Source organism: Ochotona curzoniae, unplaced genomic scaffold (genome assembly GCF_017591425.1).
Source record: "Ochotona curzoniae isolate NIBS_2020 unplaced genomic scaffold, NIBS_Ocur_1.0 contig_2210, whole genome shotgun sequence".
Taxonomy (NCBI): Eukaryota; Metazoa; Chordata; class Mammalia; order Lagomorpha; family Ochotonidae; genus Ochotona; species Ochotona curzoniae.
In genome coordinates this window covers 16,846,495-16,862,756 of record NW_024465369.1, presented here as the reverse complement: position 1 = coordinate 16,862,756, position 16,262 = coordinate 16,846,495, and the positions used below count along the sequence as shown (strand labels likewise).

General features: G+C 40.2%; 1 protein-coding gene across 2 annotated transcripts in view; it reads left to right on the top strand.

Annotated features, from left to right (window-relative positions):
- The window catches only part of NEB (nebulin), a 189,642-nt gene that overhangs the window by 43,741 nt on the left and 129,639 nt on the right, over positions 1-16,262 (top strand). For both annotated transcript variants that reach the window (XM_040971562.1, XM_040971563.1), the window contains 15 exons: positions 153-251; positions 1,016-1,120; positions 1,210-1,317; positions 3,246-3,557; positions 3,661-3,867; positions 5,390-5,494; positions 6,170-6,277; positions 7,819-8,130; positions 9,059-9,265; positions 11,106-11,210; positions 11,711-11,818; positions 13,758-14,069; positions 14,556-14,762; positions 15,235-15,339; positions 15,497-15,604. In XM_040971562.1, coding sequence (XP_040827496.1) covers positions 153-251; positions 1,016-1,120; positions 1,210-1,317; positions 3,246-3,557; positions 3,661-3,867; positions 5,390-5,494; positions 6,170-6,277; positions 7,819-8,130; positions 9,059-9,265; positions 11,106-11,210; positions 11,711-11,818; positions 13,758-14,069; positions 14,556-14,762; positions 15,235-15,339; positions 15,497-15,604 — 2,508 coding nt within the window. The remainder of the gene's footprint in view (positions 1-152; positions 252-1,015; positions 1,121-1,209; positions 1,318-3,245; positions 3,558-3,660; positions 3,868-5,389; positions 5,495-6,169; positions 6,278-7,818; positions 8,131-9,058; positions 9,266-11,105; positions 11,211-11,710; positions 11,819-13,757; positions 14,070-14,555; positions 14,763-15,234; positions 15,340-15,496; positions 15,605-16,262) is intronic.

The following is a 16,262-nucleotide window of genomic DNA, read 5'->3' as shown; positions in this document are numbered from 1 at the left end:
TTTGCTTCTTTCAGACCCATTAAATATCTGGTCATTTGTGTTTTATCAGCAAAAATTTGCCTGTCTCTCTGAAATGAAATCAATGATTTTGACATACTAGCCTTCTGCCAAAAAAAAAAGCAACCTGGTTTTGTTTTTGATTCCCCAAACAGAAAAAATATCGCCAACATCCAGACACTCTAAAGTTTACTTCAATTGAAGATGCTCCAATTACAGTGCAATCCAAGATTAACCAGGCCCAGAGGAGTGATGTAAGTGTTAATCCTGTCGATGTTTTAGTAAATGCTTACTAACTGCATTACATTTGTATTTCAAATGTACTGGTCACCCGCAGCTGCCGTGCAGCCTGAATAACCTCAACTACCAGAGGCACTGCATCATCCCGATGCATACACAATTATTCATGACTTTAGAATTTTATGTACATTGTGCTTGCCTCTCCTTTGGGCCACTTGAAGTTACTTTCTAAAGAGAAGGTTTCTCTGAGTGAGAAGGATGACTACATCTCTATTGCTTGGAAAGACCAGAAAGAATGAATAGCAAGAGGTACTGTATCAAATGAGTTATCTAGTTAACATTGAAGTTAGATGTAAAACAAATGTCAAATGTAGTCAAAACATTCTCCAAGTCCCTTAGTTCTTTACAAAATGTAATAAAGGTGGTTGATGGATTCAGCTTGGTTATTGTCCCTGTGCTCAGGCAGATGTGTGTAGCTTAACCTGTTCATCAGTTGGCCTTTGTGAGCCAGTTTGCACCAGGTGCCCTGACTTGGTTCCAGTGCTTCTTGGTGCACATACCCAGGGGTTTTCATTAAATTGATCCAGTACTAACACAAGACTCTATACAACTGTCTTGAATGCCTACAGATATTTGTGGATGAATATGAGGATAGCATAGGTGATGTCTTTTCTAAAGCCACCTCTGTGTAGTATGACTTGGTCTGAAATTATTTCCCTGTGTCATTAAATGTTTCTCTGATTGATTGATTTGTTAATATGTTCTCAACCCCTTCCAGATCGCTTACAAAGCCAAAGGGGAGGAAATCCTGCACAAGTACAGCCTGCCAGCAGACCTGCCGCAGTTCATTCAGGCTAAAGTCAATGCCTACAACATCAGTGAGGTATGGATGTGTGCTGAGACGTGGATATGCCTGTTCAGCCTTTACCAGCATGGTCTCTCAGCTATAGTCCCATGATATTCTTCTTTCAGAATATGTACAAGGCAGACTTGAAGGACTTAAGCAAGAAGGGGTATGACCTGAGGACCGACGCAATTCCCATCAAAGCTGCCAAAGCTGCCAGGCAGGCAGCGAGTGATGTAAGTCCAGCCATGGTATCACACCGGGAGATTAGGAAACATGACACAGTGGCCTTGGGGTTTGATTGATGGCCCCAAAATTTCCACATCTGCTAAAATCCCCTACTGGAAGCCACTCTGGTTGTGAACTATTTAAAAATGAAAGTTTCCTAAACAAATCGGGCTTTTCCCTGGGAAATAATTTCTACAAAGGCTCTTCAAATAGTTTGTGGAAAACAGAATTAAAATAACTTGTGGTACAAAAAAAAAATCTAAATCTAGGTATATAGTCTTTTTTTCAGGTTACATGAACCTGTGATGATTCCTCATACAATCTTTCTTTCATCGATGATTTCTACACCCCTGAACTTACAATTATCATCTGTAATGCTATTTATCTATATTGCTAGGTTTCAAAAAGTCACATTACATTACTTATGAAAATAAAGAAATGACTTGCTATTTAAGTCATGACAGTCTCCTAATGGTTAAAATTCTATCCCCAAGCTTTCTGAATCTGTAAGGTTTTCCTTTTTCTTAATTTCCCTAATTACCTCCACTGATAAAACTTCATAGCCTCTGATAGTCACTAGTTTCCATTGAAGTTAGCAGTTCATTTTGTACTCTATTTTACTTTCACTCAAATGTGCCACGATGTCACTTTGCTCTTTGAGATGTGGATAGAACAGGCTTGAACTCCCACTTGTCCTAAAGGAAGTGGGACCCCACCACTACCTCTGACAAGATGTCTAGCTTCTGTTTCCTGATCACCTCCAGCTCCTGGTTTGTGTACAGTCATTTTGTCTGAGCTCTCCTCAACTTTTTTTTTTTTTTTTACTGGTTTACTTCTTTCTGCTCTGCCCAACTCCAAAGTCAAACATAGCCCCTTCTGATTTTCCAGAAAATTCCAGGCAACACTTTGCTCATGGTCTGAAATGAAGTCTGTATTGCATGACATTGAAGAGCGCTCATCCTCATCCTGAAGAGCCTTGCCTCTCTGGCTTTCCCACGGATACCCTTCCTTAGCGGGTGCTCTCCCTTAGCCACCTGTCAGCTGACCTTCCACAGCCCTTTTCTCACATCAGCTTCTGATTAACAGGAACCTCTCCTGGTCTTGCTAAGAAAGGTCAACCCCCCTTATTTTATTACACAGAGCCAATTATTGTTTACCTATTACTGGTTCTGGGTGCCCCTTGGATACCCAGTTCTAATACTGGCAAAATTCTGTGACTGATCAAACAAATAACCATTGCTTTTAGGCTCTTATAGAGATTGTGACACATTTCGATTTTCTCCCCAACATTGTTAGATGTAAAGAACCAGTATGGGGATTTATGTTGTCATTGATACAAATTACGCTAATGTTTCCATCTTAAGTTTTCTTAGGTAGGCAGAAACAGCTATAGACAATCTAATTGGGTCCAAACAGCATTTTATCTTACCAGGTTACATTTTTGCATGCAGTTTATGCAGCATGCAGTTTTCATTGCAGCATACAGTTGCCTTTTCTTCTTATTCTGCCTCCAAAGATTCACTTAAGCATAGGAATTATTTTTATTCGCATCTGTACAGAGCAAGCACAGGAACATCCTCCTGTCATGATTCCCTAGACAATGTATCTCACAGCTACTTGGATAGCATTTACATTGTAGGAGGTATTGCAAGAAATCTACACATGGTTTTAAAGTACATGGGAGGACCACATAGGTTGTTTGTACATACTACACCGCTTTATGTAATAGACACGAGCATTCATAGATTTTGATTCCTGGGAAGGTCCTGAAAGTGATTGTCCTTAAATATATGAAGGGCAACTGTATTTGCAGGTGAATAACTGGCTATTGAAGTATAGAAATTCTGCCACACTCAATTACTTCAACTGTGGCCCCCATTTCAGTAAAATCTTCAGAAGTACCATTTTAAAAGATGTCCACCTTTGTTTCCAATAGGTTCAGTACAAAAAAGATTATGAAAAAGCTAAAGGCAAAATGGTTGGCTTCCAAAGTCTTCAGGATGATCCTAAGCTGGTTCATTACATGAATGTGGCCAAGATACAATCAGACCGGGAATACAAAAAAGACTATGAGAAGACAAAGACCAAATACAATACACCCCATGATATGTTCAATGTGGTGGCAGCAAAGAAAGCTCAGGATGTTGCCAGCAACGTCAACTATAAGCATTCTCTCCATCATTACACCTATCTTCCTGATGCCATGGACCTGGAGCTGTCCAAAAACATGATGCACATACAGAGTGACGTGAGTGCCACCCACTTCCCAGCAAATCTGCCTGTTAGTTCAAAGCCTGCATGAAAGAAACCACTACCTGGGTCCTCATTCCTCTTTTCTGCCCTTCCTGTAGAATGCCTATAAGGAAGACTACAACACCTGGATGAAAGGCATTGGATGGATACCTATCGGCAGTCTTGATGTAGAGAAAGTTAAAAAGGCGGGTGATGCCCTTAATGAAAAGAAGTACAGGCAACATCCAGACACCCTCAAATTTACCAGCATTGTGGACTCCCCAGTTATGGTCCAAGCGAAACAGAACACACAGCAAGTCAGTGATGTGAGTACAGCTAAAGAGTGGAGAATGGCTTTTCTTTAGTTCCCTCTGAAATACTGTGACATTTGGGTAAATTTGATATAGTGCAGTAGGTTTCATTCTAGGATCAGATACACACACAGATGCAGAATATAAGTTTAAATTAAGACGTTTTCATGGCCAATTAATCATTAAATTTTATATTAATTTGCATATTTATGCTTTGTAAATAAAACAGTAACACAAGAAGATAGCACACGTGACTATGTTTTCCCCCTCATAATTCAGCACACACAATAAAACTTTTCAACTTATGTCTTGGGGGAAATTAGTATTGTTTTCATGCAAATTATGAGCAGAATGTATGCTTTGGCTAAAGTGAAAAATTCTCAAGGCTAAGTATATTGCGGAATTAAAGGACCTCAAAACCACTCATTACTTCATCTAATGAATGTTTTTGAACACCTGTGGTGTGCCAGGCACCACATGCTGTGCTGAGGATATAAAGGTTAAATAGACAAGGGTGAATGGGTGTGAGAATGAACAATTAAAGACAAGAGCCTCAAAGAAAGCTGTGGATCCAGGCATATAATGTAGGCCCATGCTTAGTAAGCACAGAGGAAGAGGGAAGCTGCCTGGCAAACCAGGAAATGGCATATTCCCTGCAGAAGGAACAGCATAACAACAAAGAAGCAAATGGTTCAGGATTGTCACCTGCCCGATTGTTGAGGGTCTTGTTCCCGAAACGTGGAATCTGGACATTGTGGCTTAAGCAATGTGAGATGTTGAAAATATATGTAGAGTCACAGTATCAGATCTGTGTTGTAAAATCTAGCTCTGGGAAAAAGTATGGGTGCTACACATAGGAAGAATGGGACAGGGAACAAGAAAATGAACCAGAAGCCTGTTAGAGAAAACCAAGAGGAGCCTTCGCTGAACTTAAACTAAGGCAGTAGCAATGGAAAATAAAGAAATATTTAGAAAGTGGAATCCATGAAGTTATGTGAATGTATAGACAGAGTTCCCCACAGGCAGTGAGGAATGAAAGATAACTTTTGGATTCCTACCAGAAATTATTTAGTGTTTGAGGCGTAGAGTTCTTCATGCTGTGAAATATTAAGCATTTTACTGCAGTGCAAATCTAAAATGTTATTTCAAAAGCTGCAAAAGAGAGGGAGGAGCAGGGAGTAGAGGAATGAGGTAAAACTGGAGGAGGAAAGTGAATATCACTGTGTTCTATACAACTAATATGTTGTATTTTGTACAGCTGTAACATAGTTTTGCCTACAAATCATATTGAACCTTTTGAATACTAATTAAACCTACAATTAGAAATTTTTTTCCTGAGAAATGCAATCACTACTTCACAGATATGCAAAGCAAAAATAACAACAAAATGTGTATAAAGTCAGAAAAGGGTGGGAGAATGCCTTTTGTGGTTTTAGCAATAGAAATACAAGGAATTATGCTACGAATAATTCCTATAAGCATGAAAGTACTGTTTGCACTGTTGGCAGTATGTTTTGTGCTTGCGACTGTTTTGCAGATCTTGTACAAAGCTAAAGGAGAAGATGTAAAGCACAAATATACTATCAGTCCTGATCTTCCTCAGTTTCTCCAGGCCAAGTGCAACGCTTACAATATAAGTGATGTAAGTAAGGCTTTCGATGGTGCGGGAAACCAAGGACGGACCTAAAAGAAGGGAATTTCAGAGTAGGATGATGCCTTCACAGTTGCTGAAGTCACCCTCCTGCGTAACCCTCCTGATCACCTATCCCATGAGGGTGATTCTTCACCTCCCATGCTGGTCCTTTCATGTGGAGGATGGCTCCAAAGGATGCAGTATTCTTTACCTTGAGCTCTCTGCTCTGCCAACACGTGCACTTAGCCCGGTTTTGTATGTGGAGTAGTTAATGTCCTCTGTAAAAGTAAAAATAAATGGAGTTTTCTTTAGTAGTCCTAAAATTTTAAATGTGGTCAACAGGTTCTTTCTTGAGCTTCTCTTCAACATACTGAACAACTTTGTTTTCTCTAGCTAATGTTTGCGTGCCATGGTTTCCAGGACCTTTATCGTTTCCTCTGTAACCACTCTGGTTTTTCAGTATGTGTGCAAACCAGATTTGTGTGAATCAGTATAGAGTCCAACTGTTACATGTGACACATTTAGTGTGACATTTGCTAATGTGATTTCCTGGAGTAGCATGTGTGAGACAGGGTTTCTTCAGTTTGTATACTGGAAAAAAATATGTTAACCCCAGCAGTTGAGGAAACACTTTAGTTGATCGATACCTAATAAGCTGAAACTCTTTGGGTCTTTACTTCCCAGGTCTGCTACAAACGGGACTGGCATGACTTAATAGCCAAGGGCAACAACGTACTTGGTGATGCTATTCCCATAGCTGCAGCCAAGGCATCAAGAAATATCGCCAGTGACGTGAGTAAACATTTTAGGAGAAACCTGGGTGATTGCCTTTTTAAAAAGTAATCAAATGTGTGCATGTTCAAACTGATGCTTGATTGAATTAGAGACATTATCAGTCTCTGTATCTGTTGATGTTTTGAAAACCTGTCACTTTGCAACATTCTGTTGGGTTGACCCCACCTGGTAAGGCTGTCATAAGTCTGACAGCAGCTTTCCTCCTTGATTCACAGGCCAAGTTACTTTCTCTGGCACATTTCTGTGGCAGCCTTGCATTTACTTTCAGAAGGAACACGCTAAATGACATGAACATGTTAAATTCAGATCACTGCTTCTGCTATAATCATATCAAGACAGTTGAAAAGATGCTATATAAAGTGTGCAGATAATTATAAACTGGGAAAAAAAATCTACTTTTAAAATGATTTTGTTTTATGTGAATTTATGCTCACGTCATCTGGTTTTTTAGAAAAAATATACACTTGGATTTCTCATGTTTGAAAAAAGTTTTTTCAGAAAGTGAGCATGTTTTGTAGAATTCTTTGTCACATGCTATTCCAGGGGCTAATTACAATCTTCTTTTGAGAAAAGTGAAGAATGGCGCAATCATATGTGCATACTATTATAGGAAATGGGGGTATGAAAGTTTTACAGCTTTCCCCCTAAGGATTGATACTGAAAAGACCTTCCTCACCAGTTTGTAATATCTTTCTGTGAAAAATACTCAGGTATTTGTGGTAGGAAGTGAAGATCTAAAGTAAAATGAACCTTTTATCTAAAACACTTGTATAGTTCTTTCTCTAACATGCTTGGAAATTGATCATCCTGTCAACTGCTAAATCTTTGTGTACGATTTGTTACTTAAACTGCACGACCTGAGTACCTAGCAGGGTTAGAGGACATTTTTATTTTCTTGCATAAAAGTTGAGGTATTGGTCTGTTGCAGGGTTGTTCAGTCTATAATTTGTTGCTGATCACAGCACTGTAAGGCTTTGGACAACAAAGCTTTTGCATCCACAATTTTACTCATGAGAAAAGCCCCAGAGGTCTCTGCCCCTACTGTTACTTCTTAACTCCTTTGCAGCTGCTGTAGCAGAGGGCTTGGGAAACTAGCTGCTGAAACCCGGAGTGGGTGAAGTCTCAGCTAATTGAAAAGCTTGATTCGCACCTACAATAAGAAATTACACGAGGTTGGGGAAGTCCCATCCCTATGAAACTAAGAAATATTGATCTTCTATTTTGTATTTGTTACATCAACATTAAGTGATAAAGTTTATTTGTTTTTTTTTGTTTATTTTTAATGAACGTGCAAATCATATATAGAAACCAGAGCAAAGAAATGAAACTGGTCTTGTACTTATTGTGATGTTCTCATGAAACCAAGAAATAGTTGAAATAAACATTTTCGCTCCACGCAGTCGGGGGACATGCTTTGCATTTCTGGGACACTCTTCAAGATGTTCACAATGTTCTGAGAACCTTCATGAGTAAATAGAAATGTTGCACCCAATGTTATCTTTGGTAAAGACTTTGCTAACTGGAATCCCTTTCTGCAGTATAAATACAAGGAAGCTTATGAGAAGTCCAAGGGAAAACAAGTGGGTTTCAGAAGCCTCCAGGATGATCCCAAGCTGGTCCATTACATGAATGTGGCAAAGATGCAGTCTGATCGTGAATACAAAAAGAACTACGAGAACACCAAAACCAGCTATCATACCCCCGGAGACATGGTTAGCATTACAGCTGCAAAGATGGCCCAGGATGTTGCTACCAATGTCAACTATAAACAGCCAATACATCACTACACATATCTTCCTGATGCCATGAGTTTCGAGCACACGAGGAATGCGAATCAAATTCAGAGCGATGTGAGTATACATAACACAACACACCAGGGGGAGTTTGGCTTTAAAAGACAATCAGATCTTTCTGTGTAGTTATAATTCTGAGTGCAGTGAGACCGTTGAAAGATGATGCATTCTAAGAGAAGCAGCCACACTGTTGAAAGATAGCTAAGACACATGGTAGGCAAGTTCTCTGGCTTGCACCATAATAGCTACCATAGTCTTTATTAACTTATGGATGAATGATAAAGCTGTGTTCCACTAACGGTGTAAGGTACCTTGATTCTCAGTCAGGAGAAATGGGTACTCCATGGGGACTACTTTAATGGTGACAGATATGTGATCATAAATGCAAAATGGGAGAACTCTTTCTTCAGGCAGTTTTTTTTTTTTCAACTTCAAGTCACACTGTCATCCATATAAATCTATGTAATGTGTCATCTGGAACTATCAGGAAAGGTTTGGTGCTTGCAGCATGATTCATGGAGAACTGCACTTGGGAGATGTTTAGTATTCAGGGCATTTCCTTCTGCAGGAGCAAGATTTCTATAAGAATTGTCACTTCTAAAGGGAAGACACTTTGGTGCCCAATGCAAATCTGTCTCCCCAGCTGAGATCAGGAGTAGCTTTCCGTGGGCAGCATGGGTGAAATTCAGAGTTTTAGAATCTTCAGTGAAATCAAAAGGACAGTCCAATTTTATTGAAGGGCATTTTTTAAAGTCAGTACCCATGGAAGTATGTGACCTAAATTCTCTTCTGTGTTGTGTAATGCAGCTGGCAATAGAACTGCATTTTCTTATTGCTAGATTCCAGGTAATGAACCCTGGCAGACACAGGCTAACAAGCATGCTGAAAAGAGTTGCCAGTTGTTTCCTTGGAGAATTGCAGATTCCGGAACTAGCTCTTGAATGTTCTCTAGCGTCTCTCTTCAAGGAGCTTAACTCTTTTACAGAATGTATACAAGGATGAGTACAACAACTTCTTCAAGGGCATTGGATGGATTCCTATTGGTTCTCTGGAAGTTGAGAAGGCAAAAAAAGCAGGTGACGCATTAAATGAGAGGAAATATCGGCAGCACCCAGACACCATCAAGTTCACGAGTGTGCCTGATTCCATGGGCATGGTTTTGGCTCAGCATAACACCAAGCAGCTAAGTGACGTGAGTGATTTCCCCTTCCAAAAGATTTGTCCATGAAAAAAATCTTTTCTGGCAAAACCACTCAGCCTTCCTGATTCAATATGTGAGGATGCATCAACTTTGGGAAAGAAACTGGTTTTGGAGACGTAAGGGAACAATTTCACTTTTGAAGCAACTTGAAACTTAAACAGAGAAAGCAATAAGAGGCTATTCTGAATTTGCTTTATTCTCCGAATGCAGAGTCTGTGCTTTTTATAAGCAGACTCCCACCTGTTGTACATGTGAAACGACACTGTTACTATTATCATCCATGTAAATTGCAAAACAGACTATTGACTACCGCAAGTCACAGTGTTGAACCTGACGACATGGGGATGGGACAGAATGTCCTTGACCCATTGCCTGGCAGCTCCATGTTCCGAGAGGCAGGTTCTGAACAGGGTCTCTGGGATAAGACGAGAGGTTTGTCTGTGGTCCTCTGAGGTCTCCTGTATGAGACCAAGATTCCTATTCCTTTGGTCAGAGACTGAGTACTATCTGCAGTGCCTCACTTCATTTGGTAATTTCAGAACTCTGCTGAAATGTCTCCACCAGGAAAAGAGAAGTAATTAAAAAAGCAAAGAAAGGCCATCTCACTGTGGTTTTTGCCTCTGATTCTAGAACCTAGGGGACACTTTCCTCCTCTCCACTTTGAGGCTTGTGTCTGAATTTTATTTCTCAGGATAGCCTCTTGCCTGCCATTTGCTACATATGCTGAAAGATTCATTCTATTATAGTGGTAATCAGTCATATAAATTCTTTTGTTTCTTACTGAGAAGGTGTTGCTTCTCACTGTGTGAGAAGTGTTGCTGGCAGTTAACTGGAAGAATGGTTCACTTGCTGCTTTCATTCTTTGTCATCTCCATAAATGCCATCAATATATCCCCAATGTTTCAAGTTGAAAATTTGGCACCTGCCACTGACACCCCTCTGTGTGAACCCCACATCTATTGCCTCACTGAGTTAGCTTCCTAGCTGGCTCCCCACTGACTTGTTGGAGTGTTGCTATCTCTAAGCTTGTGCCAGTCTCCGTGCCTTCTGGCTTCTACATCTCATAGAGGTGACTGATGGCCTCTGGCTTGGGACCTCTGGCCAGGGTCTCAGCCCATCACCAGAGGAACATCTTGAAGACATAAATAAACCATGTTCCTCTTTAGTGTAAAAAATCTTCCAGGAGATTCTTGTACTTCAAATGAAATCAGAACTCCTTAATTTGGCTGAAAAGCCCCTTTGCCCCCCCCACCACTGCCCGTCTAATCCTCCCAGTCTTCTGGGCAGAGGCCAGCCCTGTGACTCAGTTGTTCTCAAATCCCCCAAAGTGGTGGATTCACTATTACCTCAAGAGAGTTATGCTCAGTCTGGAGAGTAGAGAAGGACTGGGCAGAAGAGCCTTCAGAGCCTTGAGGCTGGAAATGGTGAGACCCCCACCTGGGGGGATTTGAGAACAACTGTGCCTTTACTGATCAAACTTACTTTTCTGCTACAATTACTCTGTTTGCAATACTCTGCAAATCTCGTCATAAATAGTTGGTAGCTTCTGTATTTATTGTCCCTGTCCTTTAACTGGAAGGTAAGCTCCAAGAGGTTGGGATTGTCCCTGTCACCACTTCACTCGCAGCACCTGCCGGCCATGCCCAGCCCACAGTGCTGGCCAACAAATCCTGGGGCAATGAGGATATGGCTGTGTCCACTAGAGTGGCTTCTTAATGGTCCTGGATGAGGGAAACACTAGTGATAACCTTTGTTGTGTAGGGCCATATGCTTGATGAAGCTCACATTAAGCCAGCTAATGACCCTCATGTGCTGTCTCGTTTCATCTCAGTTGAATTACAAGGTGGAGGGGGAGAAAGTGAAACACAAGTACACTCTGGACCCTGACGTGCCTCAGTTCATTCAAGCTAAGGTCAACGCCCTCAACATGAGTGAAGTGAGTATTCGGCCAATGCCAGCCTGACACTGTATGCGTAGCCCTGTCCTTTTGATTTCTGGTTAACTGTTGCATGGAATATTTAAGAGGACCAAACTGAGTGTGGCCACTGTGGAGTCTTCACTCTAGACCCTAACTACCAATTCATAAAGAGTGCAGAGGCCAACTGACTTTAGCTAAAGTGGGCTCTGACTCTTTTAGTGGCTTGTAAAATCAGTCTGACAGGTTGTGTAGTGTTTTGTGAAAACAAAGCTTTACCTTTCTATTGCTTTTTGCCAACAGTGTTTCTCTGTTAAGATTATACTGTTCATACAATTTTCTTATTTCCATTTTAAATAATTTGATACCAGGGAGACAATCCAGTAGTCCTAATTCTGCGAATTGCTTGAGGAGAAAGGGATATATTAGGTCATCCTCTATGAGAAATATTTTTGGTATCGTTTTTCATTTCTTATTTAATGATGTCAAATAATAAAATAGTGGTTTTTTTTTTTTTGAAGGCTCACTATAAAGCAGACTGGAAGAAAACCCTTGCTAAGGGCTATGACTTGAGACCTGATGCCATTCCCATTGTTGCTGCAAAGAGTTCCAGGAATATTGCTAGTGATGTAAGTCTAATGTGAAAGCAGTAAACTCCATCTGTGCATATATTTTAAAAAATCTGTATATTGTCTATGAGACCATATGAGCTTACATAAGGGAACAAAAAATATAAAGAGAAGAGTGCTAATTACCAAAGTGCTAATGAGTTTTTCAATGTGACTTCACTTAAGAACTTTTAAAACTTACTACAGTATTAAAAAATTCAAAAAATGATATGTGAAATTCTCAGTATAACTGTTTTGAATTAGAAAATTTTGGATTTTATCAGGAAAGGATATTGGCATATTAAATATCACTAAATCAAGAAGTCTCCAAGTATTTAAAAAAATAGTTTTAATCTTAGGAACCCTACAAAAAAAAAAAACCTCTCTGAGTTATGGAAAACCAGGGAGAATTATAGATTAAAGATGACTTCTTTAATGGTTGACTTATTTGAAAGTCAGAATAAGAGATGGAAAGATTATCTTCATTCCTTCCCAAATGGCCATAATCCCTGGGCCTTGGTGAAGTCAAGATACAGGTCTCTTCTGTGGGTGGTAGAAGTCCAAGTAATTGGGCTAGCACCTTATACTGCCTTCCCAGGCATGTTAGCAGGGAAGAGCCGAGACCTGAGCCATTGTTCTAACACAGGATGCTGTAATACAGGGTTAGAGCTTAACCTGTTACAGTATTAACACCGGCCCAAAGAAGAGCACTTTTTAAGAGACAGATGTATTTATTTTTAAGACTTATTTATTAAGTGAGTATATGCAATTGTAAAAAGTTAAGAAAAAGGAAGGAGGTGAGTGTAGGGAAACACAGGCAGGAGGGAGGGTAGAGTGGAAGTATCAATACTCAAATATGAAATTTGTTCATGTTATGTAAAATTTTTTAAATTTACATTTATTTGAAAGCTATGTGGCACAGAAAAAGGATGATACAGGAAGAGTTCCATCTGCTGGCTCACTCTCCAAATGGCCACGATGGCCAACTCTGAACCATCAGGATTTTCATGTGGATATCAGGGGTCTAAGCATTTGGGTATCATCTGTTACCTTCCCAGGTGCATTAGCAGGAAGTTTGATCAGAAGTGGAGCAGTCAGATCTCAAACAGTCTAACATGGGATGCTAGTGTCACAAAGAGCAGCTTAATCCTTTTGTGCCACAACATGCTGGCCCCTAAGCAATAGGATTTCAGTAGGCTGGCATTGTGGCTTAGGGGGTATCATGGTTTTAACACCGACATCGCATATGGGCATGATTTGAGATCTGGCTGTTCCACTTCCAATCCAACTCCTTGTTAATGCATCTGGGAAAGCAGTGAAAGATGGGCCAAGTACTTGGGCCTCTGCACTCACATGAGAGATTGCGATGAAACACCCAGCCTGGTCCTGGCTGTTGTTGTCATCTGCAGAGATAACCAATAAATGAAAAATGTGTCTGCCTCTGCATCTAACCTGCCCTCACAAATGTATAAATATTAAAAAAAAGAGTAATGTTTTCCTAATTAATCATATTTTTATAAATTAAGTCATATTTTGTGTATGAATCTACATGGGACATAACTTGATACATTCATTTAAAATCCAATGCATCAGTTTTTTATGTTGGAAAGTTGTTCCTGATTATGTAAAGTTTTAAAACACAATATAAACTAGAAATAGAACAAGTAATTAAAACAGATATTCAATAAATACGTTTTTTAGTAATTTATGAATATATTCCAAAAAAATCTGCTTCTGAATAATCTAAGCTACAAATTATACCATTCTTAATTATCTTCATAGCAATGCCAAGACCATTCATTAAAATATTTTGGTAGTAGTTTATTTTTTTTAAATCTTAAAAATAGATGTGTTGCTTAGATTCAGACTGAATGCTTTGACTTTGCTTATTCTGTGATACTCATTTAGTCTGTACAAGCCTCTTCCCTGAAAAGTCTCCCTACCTTCCTCTTTTCAATAGTGCAAATATAAGGAGGCCTATGAGAAAGCCAAAGGCAAGCAAATTGGATTTCTCAGTCTTCAGGATGATCCTAAACTGGTTCATTACATGAATGTGGCCAAGATACAGTCAGATCGTGAGTACAAAAAGGGCTATGAAGCCAGCAAGACCAGGTACCACACGCCTTTGGATATGTTCAGTGTGACGGCAGCCAAGAAGTCTCAGGAGGTTGCTACCAACGCCAACTACAAACAGCCTTTCCACAACTATACTCTCCTGCCGGATGCCTTGAACGTGGAGCACTCCAGGAATGCCATGCAGATCCAGAGTGATGTAGGTCCCTGCCAGTGGCTGGCGGCACAGTTAGGGAGCCCTTTCTTGTGGGTGGCAGGGAAGAACAAGATCCAGGTGCTCCATCCTATGTCTGGCTGAACTCACTGCTATTATGAATCTCCTTCAGAACCTGAAATCCTAGCTTTGCTTATTTCAATGATATGCAGCCTTGCTAATGCTTTTGTGGCTACATGTAAGACTTTGAATATTAGGCCACCATATAAAATATCTATGAAAAGTGAAGATGCTAAAATAAGCGATATATAACTTTCTGCCTAAAATTATATTACCTCTTCCTTATTCTTCAGGGAAATTGAATTTGTAAAGAATTTTTTGGGTCAGGATTTTCTCTTAAAAACAATGATCAGTGCAATTTTTTTCTGATCCTTTTATACCTCTAAAAGATGGCAGAAGGTGGACAGGTAGGAAGTAGACCGGTATCAGGCTCTTAATGATAAATTAAAATGTCCCTTTTTTGTTATAAAGAATCTGTATAAATCTGACTTCACCAACTGGATGAAAGGGATTGGCTGGGTCCCCATCCAGTCCCTGGAAGTGGAGAAGGCAAAGAAAGCAAGCGAGATCCTTAGTGAGAAGAAGTATCGCCAGCATCCTGAGAAACTCAAGTTCACCTATGCCATGGACACCATGGAACAGGCATTGAACAAAAGTAACAAACTCAACATGAACAAGGTGAGCATTTTTTCTGTTGGCCTCAGCAGAGCACTTCCGTAGTCCTCGGGCCTAGGAGCCTGGGATGCCTGTAAAAATTTTTCTGATAATTGTGCTGGTGGTGAGGTTTCTCTGTCTAGACTTATCCCCCAAATCTTTGTCTCTTCTGTCTCCTCTTGATCCTGCTCACTCTGTTTCTCATTTGTTGTCATTTGTTCCTTAGACTGTCCCTTAAGTTAGGGATCCAACAGAACTGCAGAGCTTTACCTAGTTGAGAGGCTGGGGCATGAAGTCCTCTGTTGCTTGGGTGGTTGAGGGTACCCTTACTGAATGGTTTTTGTTGTTGCTATTGTATGCCCAGGTGCCTCAGCCCCCTCTGCTTGCCTTTGATCTGGTTTGTACTCTCAGATTTGGCCATGTTTTCCATGGGGTTGCGTAGATCTTACTCTGCAGTCTTCTACTGTAAGCTGATGTACTCACCTTCTTCTTGCAGAGGCTCTACACTGAGAAATGGGATAAAGACAAGACCACCATTCATGTCATGCCTGATACTCCAGATATCCTGCTCTCCAAAGTAAACCAAATCACCATGAGTGATGTAAGTGTAGATTAACAATAGCAAAGGCTGGGGAGAAGCTGGAAGGGAACTACTACTCTGGCAATATCCATCTTCTCCATGGTAACCACTTTGAAATTGGGATCTCCATTTTAACCCAGATAACAATAATTGGTTGTGTTTCTATTTCATTATTTAGAAACTGTACAAAGCAGGCTGGGAAGAGGAAAAGAAGAAGGGATATGACCTGAGACCTGATGCCATCTCTATAAAGGCTGCCAGAGCTTCTAGAGACATTGCCAGTGATGTAAGTGCTTTCCCAGGGCCTTCTTCATTCTGAGCAAATAGGAACAAATGAGCCAAGCTTGTATGTTCCAAGGAGCTGCCGTCAGCTCCACTTCAGTGGTAACACCATCCCACCTGACATATGAGACATCTCCCTTTTGTTCATTATTTAGCATACACAGTGGTCAAAGTATTCAACTAAGAGATTAAAATGTTCATATGCTTTTTCAGAGTGCCCGAGTTTGCATTCCTGATTCCAGTTGCTTGCTAATGCAAACCCTGAAAGACAGTAATGGTGGCTCAAATAATTGCATTCCTGCCACCCCAGGAGAGATCTAGATTGAGTTCCTGACTCCCAGCTTTGGCCCAATCCAACCGTGGCCACTGCAGGCATTTATAGAAGTGAAACACAAATGGGAATTGTCTCTGTCTTTCAAAAAAAAAAATTTTTTTAAATGACTGGATCTGTTAAAAATAAGTTGCTCTTAGTGATTTTAAATCATTTATAGCCCATTCTTAATCAGATGTAAGAATGCCTACGTATTTTACCCAGGAAGCCCAGGGCCAGGCTCCTTCCTGACTTTAAAGGTACATGTGAAATCATGTAGCAGCCTTTTCTGCTTCTTTGCTAAATATTGAAAGCTCCTTTCTAAACCATCCCAAACCAACTTCTTTGCATA